Source organism: Lutra lutra, chromosome 12 (genome assembly GCF_902655055.1).
Source record: "Lutra lutra chromosome 12, mLutLut1.2, whole genome shotgun sequence".
NCBI classification, from domain to species: domain Eukaryota; kingdom Metazoa; phylum Chordata; class Mammalia; order Carnivora; family Mustelidae; genus Lutra; species Lutra lutra.
Window position 1 is genome coordinate 13,232,934 of NC_062289.1, and position 12,713 is coordinate 13,245,646.

General features: G+C 40.0%; 1 protein-coding gene across 1 annotated transcript; it reads right to left on the reverse strand.

Annotated features, from left to right (window-relative positions):
- Positions 1 to 732: 732 nt before the first annotated feature.
- SERPINB13 (serpin family B member 13) lies at positions 733 to 12,231 on the reverse strand. The gene is made up of 8 exons (XM_047697759.1): positions 12,203 to 12,231; positions 10,612 to 10,792; positions 10,062 to 10,118; positions 6,721 to 6,849; positions 6,216 to 6,333; positions 4,658 to 4,800; positions 4,302 to 4,457; positions 733 to 1,137 (listed from the first exon to the last, which is right to left on the reverse strand). Exons 2-8 carry the CDS (start codon positions 10,774 to 10,776, stop codon positions 733 to 735), a joined length of 1,173 nt encoding a protein of 390 aa, XP_047553715.1. The 5' UTR covers positions 10,777 to 10,792; positions 12,203 to 12,231.
- Positions 12,232 to 12,713: the final 482 nt, after the last annotated feature.

Consider the following 12,713-nt stretch of genomic DNA (forward strand, 5'->3'; position numbering starts at 1 on the left):
CCATGCTATTTGTTATGCTCCACAAATAAGTGAGACCATATGATAATTGACTCTCTCTGCTTGACTTATTTCACTCAGCATAATCTCTTCCAGTCCCGTCCATGTTGCTACAAAAGTTGGGTATTCATCCTTTCTGACGGAGGCATAATACTCCATAGTGTATATGGACCACATCTTCCTTATCCATTCGTCCGTTGAAGGGCATCTTGGTTCTTTCCAGTTTGGCGACCATGGCCATTGCTGCTATAAACATTGGGGTACAGATGGCCCTTCTTTTCACTACATCTGTATCTTTGGGGTAAATACCCAGTAGTGCAATTGCAGGGTTATAGGGAAGTTCTATTTTTAATTTCTTGAGGAATCTCCACACTGTTCTCCAAAGAGGCTGCACCAACTTGCATTCCCACCAACAGTGTAAGAGGGTTCCCCTTTCTCCACATCCCCTCCAACACATGTTGTTTCCTGTCGTGCTAATTTTGGCCATTCTAACTGGTATAAGGTGATATCTCAGTGTGGTTTTAATTTGAATCTCCCTGATGGCTAGTGATGATGAACATTTTTCATGTGTCTGATAGCCATTTGTATGTCTTCATTGGAGAAGTGTCTGTTCATATCTTCTGCCCATTTTTTGATATGATTATCTGTTTTGTGTGTGTTGAGTTTGAAGGCTGGGCTATTTCCATAGTCTCAATAATACTCCACCACTCGTTTTCTGCCAAAGCAATGACTATCCTAAGGAGAAGAAAATCTACCAAAGAAGAGGATGCTGTTGGATTCCTGGTGCTTGATGAAGAACAGGAAAGGGTGATTGCAATGAAAATGTTCACAACCTGGCTCTGAGGTGAGAGCAAAGCCCACACCGGTGGCTGCCGAAGACTCAGTGCCTTCCTCGGTTACCACCACGAAGGACCTGTGCAGGAACTTCTGCGCGTGCAGCCTGGAGTGTGAGGACATCCCAGGATAGTCAGCTCTGCACACGCTGAAGGCTTCCCCCATCCCCATGGCTGACAAGACGGCCTCCAGATCATAACCATCCTCCACTTCAAACCGGGGCAAGTGCAATATCACATTCCTTTCTTTCATATGCCCAGCGCTTGTCCACTCTATTAATTTTTCTGGAGTTATTTGATCTATAATCTATTAAGAAAAAAGGGGAGGAGAAAGTGATACATTATCAATACAAAGTTGAAACACTGCAACACTGATTTGTACCAGAAATTATTAATTTTAATAATAAATAAAAATTTTATTTCACTAGACTCTAGTCTTTATATAGCAGGCACTTGTCTTATACTTCTTTATTTAAATTATCTGTGTATATGTGAGAAACGCCTGGGTGGCTCGATTGGTTAAGAGGCTGCCTTCAGCTCAGGTCATGATCCCAGCGTCCTAGGATCGAGTCCCACATCCGGCTCGTTGCTCGCCAGGGAGCCTGCTTCTCTCTCTGTCTCTGCCTGCCACTCTGTCTGCCTGTGCTCACTCACTCGCTCTCTCGCTCTCGCTCGCTCTCTCTCTGACAAATAAATAAATAATCTGTGTATATGTGAGAACTCAATAGTATTAAATGAATTTTTAAAGATGAGAAATGAGTTCTTATTCTATCAATCTAATATATATCATTTCATTTTTTACTGTTCCCCTGTAGTCTTTTATGACTATATGATATACAGTTTATTATATTAAGTTGTATATTTATATGAATTATACATAACTAAAATGTTATAATTAAAATAATTTATATTATATATATTTTTTACATAGTTGCAATCTCTTTGAATGTCCATGTTATTTGTTTAAATGTAAACTTTTCACAAGCCTGTATCTCTCCTGAATATCTTCAAACTGGTAGATAAGTCCATCAAGCTCATAAATCTTGCCAAATATTCATCCATTCACTTTACAGTCTTCTAGTACATATCCAGCATGATAGATGCTGATAGATACTGTAGATCCCAAAATAATGATGATATTGATGATGATGATAAATTTCAAACTAGGTATCCTAGTGCATTTAAGGCAGAAATTACTGATTTCGGTGAGGAAGGCAATTTTTTTCTTTCAAATTATTTCTCTAAGGCAATCCTCACAACTGGGATTTTTGGGGTCAGAGTATAAATACTCTTTTTTTTTTTTTTTGCTTATCACATTTTTTTATTTTTAATTTTTTTTATTTATTTTCAGCATAACAGTATTCATTGTTTTTGTACCACACTCAGTGCTCCATGCAGTCTGTGCCCTCTCTAATACCCACCACCTGGTTCCCCCAACCTCCCACCCCCCCACCTCTTCATACCCTTCAGATTGTTTTTCAGAGTCCATAGTCACTCATTGCTCACCTCCCCTTCCAATTTCCCCCAAATGCCTTCTCCTAACTCCCCATGTCCTCCATGCTATTTGTTATGCTCCACAAATAAGTGAGACCATATGATAATTGACTCTCTCTGCTTGACTTATTTCACTCAGCATAATCTCTTCCAGTCCCGTCCATGTTGCTACAAAAGTTGGGTATTCATCCTTTCTGACGGAGGCATAATACTCCATAGTGTATATGGACCACATCTTCCTTATCCATTCGTCCGTTGAAGGGCATCTTGGTTCTTTCCAGTTTGGCGACCATGGCCATTGCTGCTATAAACATTGGGGTACAGATGGCCCTTCTTTTCACTACATCTGTATCTTTGGGGTAAATACCCAGTAGTGCAATTGCAGGGTTATAGGGAAGTTCTATTTTTAATTTCTTGAGGAATCTCCACACTGTTCTCCAAAGAGGCTGCACCAACTTGCATTCCCACCAACAGTGTAAGAGGGTTCCCCTTTCTCCACATCCCCTCCAACACATGTTGTTTCCTGTCGTGCTAATTTTGGCCATTCTAACTGGTATAAGGTGATATCTCAGTGTGGTTTTAATTTGAATCTCCCTGATGGCTAGTGATGATGAACATTTTTCATGTGTCTGATAGCCATTTGTATGTCTTCATTGGAGAAGTGTCTGTTCATATCTTCTGCCCATTTTTTGATATGATTGTCTGTTTTGTGTGTGTTGAGTTTGAGTTCTTTATAGATCCTGGATATCAATCTTTTGTCTACTGTCATTTGCAAATATCTTCTCCATTCTGTGGGTTGCCTCTTTGTTTTCTTGACTGTTTCTTTTGCTGTGCAGAAGCTTTTGATTTTGATGAAGTCCCAAAAGTTTATTTTGGCTTTTGTTTCCTTTGCCTTTGGAGACATATCTTGAAAGAAGTTGCTGTGGCTGATATCGAAGAGATTACTGCCTATGTTCTCCTCTAGGATTCTGATGAATTCCTGTCTCATGTTGAGATCTTTTATCCATTTTGAGTTTATCTTTGTGTATGGTGTAAGAGAATGGTCGAGTTTCATTCTTCTACATATAGCTACCCAGTTTTCCCAGCACCATTTATTGAAGAGACTGTCTTTTTTCCACTGTATATTTTTTCCTGTTTTGTTGAAGATTAACTGACCATAGAGTTAAAGCTTTCATACATATTGCCATTTTGCTGTCCCAAATTTTTCCAATGTATAATGCTACTAGAGATGTTTCACAGCAGCAGAACAGCATCTAGTATTATAATAATAGAGTGTCTATCATTTATTGAGTGCTTCCATGTACTGGACCCATTCTAAGTGATATCTTAGTCTAAGTTTAAATCAAAAAACTAAATCAACAGGTTCAAGGTTAAAGGTCTTATGGATTTGGGATGATGATTATGTGTTGATGTAGGTTCATCCTTGGTTTAAAAGAAATTACCATTCTGATAAGTTATGTTGATGATGAGGGAAGCTATGTATGTGTAGGGCCAGGGGATACATGGAAAATCTCTGTACCTTTCTCTCGACTTTGCTGTAAACCTAAAACTGCTCCAAAAAAAAAATAATAATATCTTTAAAAAGAAATTAATGGTCCAAGACAGAAATTCAGGAGGTCTAATAGCCTGCTGAACAGGATGCAAACTTTGCTGTATGTGCAAATGCAATTTTTCTAGGAAAAAGGTGCATAGAGATCAACCATTCCTCAGAAAGGTGGCTGATCTTTAGAATTCCCATATGACCTTAACTGTTCATTTTAGCTCATCCCCAAGTATTTTAATTCTGGTTGTTTCCAATAAACCTGATACCATCTAATGCTCCTTTTAGACATCCATGTATAGAGATATTTTCTGCTTGGCACTGCCAGATGCCAGCTCCCTATCAGAAGTCCTGTTTCCAGGCTTACCCAGAAACTAGCTTTGGGATTCAAAGCTTCAGGAAATGAAAGTAAGATTGGGGAGACACAAGGTTTTTACCTTATCCAGACCATCGATGTCATTGGGCAGCAACACAAACATGCTTAAGTCATTGTTTTTATATGGAATCCCCAGGATTTGGGCTTGTAAGTCCTCCAGGAAAGTGAAGCTAAAAGAATGGCACTGTGTCATCATTGGCACAGATTTGCTTGTACTCTGCAACAAAATAACAGAGCATGCCATGTCAAAAGAGGCATAAGATGACCAAATTAGCTCAGCAAAATAATTAGCTCAACAGAAAACAATGCTAAAGATCAGAGCCTCAGAGTAGCCTTTGCTATCTACCACATTTGCTCAATATGACTTTAGATTTTACATTCCATGTATAAACACAACACATAAATAAAGGACCATACCTTATTCAGCCAAAATTCCTCCTCCTTGGTATTTTCTTTCTTAAACTCCTTGTCCCATTGCCCTTTAAAATAAACTATGTTCACCAGCACCAGCTTGGTGAAGCTGTTTACAGAACCATCTGGAAACAGGTCCTTGATTTTTTCTGGAAACGAACAACAACAAAAAAATTGGCCCATCTTCAAAACCACAAGTGCTATGCATAGCAGATATGATGCAGATAGACTTGACTCATCATTAAAAACTCAGCCAGGTCAGCACCTGAAGGCCTTGCCGACAACAGGTTTGCTGGCAGAATCGTAGGGAGGTTCTCACTTTGCCCATCTCCTATTTATCCCATTGGATAAATTGAGGTGTGATGGTTAAGAGTTCAAGCTCTGGGATCAGATTGCCTCTGTTAGCATCCAGTTTTGCCTCTTACAGGTTGAGGAATCTCAGACAAGTTATTTAAGCTCTCTGTGCCTCAGTTTCCAAATCTGTAAAACAGGAATAAAACCTGCCTCAAAGAGTTATTGCAAGGAATAAATGACTTAATATGTGTAAAGCACTTATAGTTATCTGGCTCTTAAGAAGCATTCAGTAAGTGTTACCTGTTATTATTTTTACCCATTTGATATAGTTACCAGCCAAAACTTAGAGATTTATTCTATTACTGGAAAAAGGTGCTAATGTTTTTGTCCCTGGGATTAGCCTATTCCACACTAAATACTGCCTTCAATCAACCATTTGATAGGCCCTCTTTTTTCCTGCTCTTTCAAATTTTATTTCATTTTTGGGACTAAGTATAAAGACCCAAAAATGGACTGTGAAATAATAATGTCTTCCTAATAACTGGAATTTTTAAAAAAATGTATTCTGAAACTCTAACACTAAAGTATCAGCTCTTGCTCCCTAAGGTCTATTTCCATATTAATAGTCCCATCTGGTGTTTCTTAAGCATTTGCCTCATGCTAGGGGATAAAGAGGGAGGAAGAAGTGAAGGCTCTGTCAAGCTCTCTGTCGTGGATGAGGCTGAAAGTTGTTATCACCACTGCATAACGCTCAAGTGGAGATGAAGCCTGGGCAGCCCCAGCTACAGGTAGTAAAAGGCAAGTCTTGATGGGAAGAGACTGAAAGTTTCTCACTTGACAAAGAGAAAGGAAAAACCCTGTGACATTTCCACTTATGGACCCAGACTCAGAAAGGAAGGATCTGATATAAAGGAAAAGATGTGAACCCAACAGAGACAGGAGTCCAGTTTCAGGAGCCCCACAGATACCATGATCCACAACCTTGTGCAAATCATTCTCCACTATGTGTTTCCAAGAAGTTGGCTTTCTTTGGTCCCTCTCTGGTGCCCCTCAGCTCCCTCCCATTTGCTGAGACCATTCCACTATCTGTAGGGTCTTTTCCCATTCCTCGAGCCCAGTGCTGTCCTTCTAACCCTGAAAAATTTATCTCAAGTTTTCACCTCCCCAAATCTTGTACAGCCTGGCCCCACATGCAGTGTCAAGTTCAGGTCTTCTCTCAGAGCAGGTACTCAAGAAGTGTTTTATGTTGAATGACCGATCCATACTCTACCATTTGTTTGGCTTTCAACCCAGGAGTTAATCTTTTTTCGAGTTTCATCTGCTGCATTTACAAAATCAACAGGTTCCAGAGAGGCATGGTAATATTTTTCCACGTAATCTAAGTATTTCTTTAGGAGGAACAGAGAAAGAATACAAAGGTTGAAAAATTCAATCTATATATTTCCTACATATCTAAATAAATGTGTTTCTACATTAAGATGACTAATATTGTTAGCAGGGAATTTGGGACCTGGGAAATCACTTTGAGTACTTCCATACACGTTTTTTGAGGTGCAATAGGGTTAAGGCAAAACTCAGAATTAGACTGCCAGAATTAAAAAGAAACTCCCAAAGAGTCTGGATGTCTGGAGAACAGGCAGGGGAACACACTCAGTGATATGGGCTAAACCAAGCCATCAGCTTAGGCAGTATGTCTTCAGGACCCACAGTCCTAAAAGGGCCATTGGCCATTCATGAATACCACTCACAGATGTGGTGGACACAGCAAAACTTACTTGAAGGAAGAGGTATGTCTTTTCTCCAAATAGCTTGTTGGTTATTTTTAGTTCATAATCACTAGTGGGTTTGCATATCTCATCCAAAAACTCTTGGAACTGGTAATGTATTTCTTCTGTCTTGTTAATCTTGCCAATCTTCAAAATCAAAACAAAATATACATTATGTATACATACATATATATATGTATATGTACATATATATCTGTATACATATATATGTATAATGTGCTGTATTCTTACAATAAAGTAGGCTTAAGAAAAGAAAATGTTATTAAGGAAATCCTAAGGAAGAGAAAATACATTTATAGTACTGTGTTACATTTATCCAAAGGAAATTCTCATCTAAGTGGACCTGTGCCATTCAACCCCATGTTATTCAAGGGTCAACTGTACATGAATATCAATGACTGGGGATTTCGAAGCCAGTGGGGTCAGGTCCCACTCTCTCTGTACAATTGTATGAGATTGGCCAATGCACACGGCTAAGTGGAATACATATTGGTATAATCCCATTGGCAAACAATTTGTTAATATTTAATGAAGTCAAACACACATAAACCATACCTTCCAGGTAAAACTGTAGACGATTACTGTCCCATAGAAATACAATGCAAGGCACAAATGTGAACCACATATATAATCTTAGATTTTCCATAACTACATTCTTAAAAGTAAAAAGAAACAGATGGAATCAAACTTAATATTACATTTTTTCCAACCAAATCTATCTAAACATCATTTCAATGTAACTATAATACATAATTATATATTAATATATAAGTATTATATATTATTTCAACAAAAATAATATATAAAAATTAATAAAATATTTTACATCTGTTACATTAAAAAATGTATATTTGGTCTCTTTCTCCAATTCCTAACAGAATTTTTAAGCCTTGTAATTTGCTGAGTGATAGGGGTACCTGGAGCATCTTTTGTTTTTAATATTTGCTCTTTGATCCCAGTTCCTGACACAGAACTCCTAAATCCCTTGGAATTTCCAGGTATAGGAGCATCTTTTGTTCTAATAAAACAACTCTTGGTAGGCTCCTGAACAGCTTCAAGGGGGAGTGTGGGGGGAGCTGGTCACCAGAAAAGACCAAACCATAATTATTAATTACATAATTACAAGCTTAGAATTTTCAGGCCCATTTCCCATCTTCCAGGAAAAGGAGAAGGGCTAGAGACAGAGCTAATAATTGATCATGCCTATATGATAAAGCTTTCATAAAAAACCCTGAACTATAGTGTTTAACATTCATGTGTTGGGTGGGGGGGGTGATAACTCCAAAATCTGCAGGGATAGAGCTCTTGCTCTTGGGACAATTTGAGACCTAACCCTATATAACTCTTCATCTGCCTGTTCATCTGCCTTGTATCCTTTACAGTAAACTAGTGTTTCCCTGAGTTCTGTGGGCCATTATAGCAAATTATCAAACCTAAGTAGGGGGTAATGGGATCCTGTGATTTATAGCCAAGTTGGAGAGAAGTGTGGGTAATCTGGGAACTCACTTCCTTACAATTGGCATCTGAAGTAGGGCAAGTCTCGTGGAATGGAGCCCTTAATTTTGGGGTCTGCTCTGACTGCAGGCAGTTAATATCACAATTGTTTAATGTGAGGAGAAAAAAATACCCACATTTGGTGTCAGAAGTGTGAGTAGTAAAGCAGTTTTCCTTCAACAAATTTTTTTTTTTAAGATTTTATTTATTTGACAGAAAGATCACAAGCAGGCAGAGAGGCAGGCAGAGAGAGGAGGAAGCAGTGGGGCTTGATCCCAGGACCCTGAGATCATGACCTGAGCCGAAGGCAGCGGCCTAACCCGCTGAGCCACCCAGGCGCCCCTCCTTCAACAAATCTTAAAATCGTCAACATCTCCTACTAAGATCTTGAAATTCAGTTTTTAAAAGCAAAGCTCAGAATACTCTGAATTCATGTAATATAATCAAATGTACATCTGGCATATCTTTGGGCAGCTCATTCTACTCATCTGTTTTCTCGTCTATTAAGAAAGGAGATTAGAGTGGATGGCCTACAAGACAGGCCCCAGTCCTAATATCCATTCAGTCAGTAATTCTATTCTTTTTTGTACCTCTGTGTCTCACAGAAAATTCCTGAGGAATGGACAGAGTTGCTATGCAGAGCCATACAGTTTGTGACCTGCACAAAGCTGGAATTCAACCCTCAGCCCCATCACCAAGCCAGGAGTGGGCACCTATCCAATGGGGTGTTTGTTTTTCTAATTCCCATAAAGATTCTGTACAAGCTACTATACTTGAGAGGGAGAAGGCTCTAAAAACAACTGTGTTTCTTGATTGAGTGGACAGTGGAGCAACTGTGTGACCCAATTCTGTTGTACAAATTTTGTGAGGAATCCTGACTCTCCACATATGCCACTGAGTCAACCAGACAACCTGGCCATGTGGGACTGTGAAATGAACAGCTCATATTTCTGGGTGATTGGAGCTATGATTTTATGAGCATCTGGGATTGAGCTATGACTACTGTCAGGCAGATGTGCCCCTCCTGAGAGCTCTAACCATCTCTAGGTTCCAGCCCTGACCAATGAACTTCCCCACATTTGAGCAGATTATCCTTTAGGTAAGGAATACTACATCCCTAGAGCTGGAAGAGACCCTAAGAAGTCAGTGGTCCTGTGCTAATATATTTTTAAAATAAAATATCAACAAGGGGACTTAAAATAAAAATGGAATGGAGTAATAGCATTGCCTATTACCACCACCATCATTACTGGGTGAGTCACCAGTGTGTTCCAGACACTCCACTGGACACATCATGGAGGCTCAAAGAAAATAACTTGCCCAAGGTAGCATGGCTATTAAGTCACTAGGTCAGGATTTGAACTCAAATCTGTTTAACTCTTAAACCCATTCACACTGCCACAGGGACTTTGCAGTCTATGAACACTTAACATCAGAGTGGTCAAGGTGCTTTAAAGTCTCCTCAAGGCACGTGGGTGGCTCAGTCGGTTGAGCATCTGACCCTTGGTTTCAGCTCGGGTCATGATCTCAGAATCCTGAGATCATGCCTCACATCATGGGCTCTTTCTCTCCCTCTCCCTCTCCCTCTCCCTCTCCCTCTGCCTCTCCACCAGTTCATGCTCTCTCTCCCCCTCTCTAAATAAGTAAATCTTTTTTTAAAAGTCTCCCCTTAATATTAAGGGTGTATTATTGTAAAATACTAGCAACCCCACTTGGCTGCAGTGTTTGTAATTACTTAAAAATAAGTATAAACTATTAGCTCTCCTACACATTTTCCCAGGGAGCCCACATCAATGAAGCAGCCATCCTGAAGGTTGCAACACCTGTCTCCTCACCATTTTTTCTTCGGTTTTGACTCTTGAGCTCTCTGCGTCTTTTTCAGAGAAAAGCATCTGGAAGGGACAGAAAATAGTCTGGTTGTGGTCAGAACAGAGAAACCCTCACACAGAATTAGTAAAATGTTAAAGAAACATCAGTGGTAAACAGGTCATATTTCTCTCCTTTGCAAAATCAAACAAAGGTCTCAACCATTGATCTCGTCTACGGTGGTTTGGCCATTCATGTATTGATATTTGATGTGTCATTTATGGCCCAGTGGGGACTACGCAACTTCTTCCTGTAGGTTCTGTTCTTCACACTCTATATTTAATTATGAGGTTAATGACTTTGAACAAGGCCACATCAATCCCCACTCAAAGGAATTTCAAGCACCAGAGAACAGATGGCATGGCAGTATTTGGAGAAGGAGGAGGACTTCCCTGACAGATCTGAAATTGCTCTGTGTCTTCATATGCATTCTTGGTTTCCCAACCCCATTTCAAAGTAATGCTGGCTGGCTGCCTCCAGAGACCAGCCCGTGTGGGACAGCAGTGAGAGCCTCCCTACCTTCTGTAACTGGACCGCGGCAGCTTCTCGGGCCTCCAGGACGAGCATGCCAATGGCAGCTGAAATGCCCACAGGGGAAAAGAAGATGTTGCCATCTTGTATTTTATTCAGCTTTTGGAAGAGATTAAACCCAAACTGAGTGTATGCTGCACCAGGTGAATCCATGAAATTCCAGCAAGATCTGGAACAACAACAGTCAAAAACCAAACAAGAACATCTCACTTATTTGAATTGCTTTATATCACAGGAGCCCTTCCTGCTTCTCTTCCCCTCCCTGCAGTGATTCAGAAAACAGAGATTTTCACCCTCCCAGGGAAAACTCACTGCAGTCGGCTTCTCCCCCCTCTCTCGGTCTTCTCTGAGCAGGAGACATGAATCAATCTGGCGGCATACAGTGTTTCCGTTCTCATTTCCCCAGGCAGCAGGGTTAACGCCTAAATGGTTTCCTTCTCTCTCATCCTCTCCCAGAGCCTGCCTGTATCTGCCTGCCCACTACCTCCTCCTGTGCTAATCTTCCCCGGGCAGGCCCAGCCCTTGCCTATTCCTGTCTAGCTGTCCAGCTGCTGGCCCATGGCCAGACCAGGGGAAGACCTAGGAATCCCTGCCGACCTCAGGTCCAAGCAGTGTTCTCCAATCCAGCCTTAAAATAATAAAGCCAATATAGGCTCCTCAATCTTTTCTATTTCTCAAGATTGAGATCTAGTGCAGAGAATGGCATGTTACATTCATTCTCTGAAACCCCAATCCCTAACTGCATACAAACTTGACTCTGGACTGAATTTTCCCTGAGCGACAAAGATATAACTTTTTGCCATGGATTATTAAGTAGGAACGAGAGTGTTTTCTTTTCTATACTTTTCTATATTGTTTCAGGCTTGTACCATGAGTTCATATTACTTTCATTATCTCACACAAAAAGAAATAATTTTGAAGAGCAATTAATATTTACCAAAATAAATAAAACACACTTTGGGGTGCCTGGGTGGCTCAGTGGGTTAAGCCTCTGCCTTTGGCTCCAGTCATGGCTCAGGGTCCTGGGATCGAGCCCCGCATTGGGTTCTCTGCTTGGCAGGGAGCCTACTTCCCCCAATCTCTCTTCCTGCCTCTTTGCCTACTTGTGATCTCTCTCTGTGTCAAATAAATAAATAAAATCTTTTTAAAAATAAATAAACAAATAAAACACACTTTATAATTTCTTCCCCACCAGCTATGTTATAAGTAGTTTACAAAGGCTTTCAGAAAAATCCTAAAACAAGAATGAAATTAATGCAGAATAAAATTTTTTGCAAGCTTAAATACTTTGAAGGGTTTTGGCCATCAAGGGCCCATCCCTGCTAAGGCATTCTACATCTGCTGTTAAAACCCCCAAGTTGCCTTGTGGGGATTCCTTGCAAGTTAACGGAGAAATAAAATGAATTAACTTACTGTCAAACAAGATGAAGATACACTGTCATGGCTGTGTAGGCTCTGACTTTAAATAAAACCAACCCAAGAAAAACTATGCACAACAAAACTGCTTCTCTCAAATCAACAAACCTCAAGTGTTCTTAAAACACAGAAGTCTTCAATTAAAGCCAAAGAAAGAACTTACCTGATTTTTGAAGAGACAGAGGTGGCTGACAAGGAACCAGGAAACATATGTAACATGAGTTGTTGAGATCTTAAATTTATAGTGCTCTCTCTGCCTCTCCCTAGTCATTATCGTTGCCTTTCCAGTGAAACAACCTTTGATTTCTCAATGACGATTTCCCTAATAAAAATTAGGATACACGGTTTTTGACAAAACTGAGGATTGGATTTCCTATTTCTTCCACTCGTAGCCATAAAGTTATGCACTTGTCAGCAATTGTTCTGGGAACTCAAAAAGGGTGCACCTTATGACGTAGAGGAATAGAGTGTAAATTCTTGAATTCCCTTATAAAGGATTTTGGAATTCCAAGCATAAAGAGATAAAAATCAACCAGACAGCAAAATAAGACTAAAAGCAGGAGCTCAACTCAGGACAAGATGGCCAAGTCAAGTGAATTTTGGGCCCAGGTGGAAAGACCATGAAAGGGCCTTCCTCCCCAGTGATCTTAGGGATCCTCTGGAAAAAATTGTGC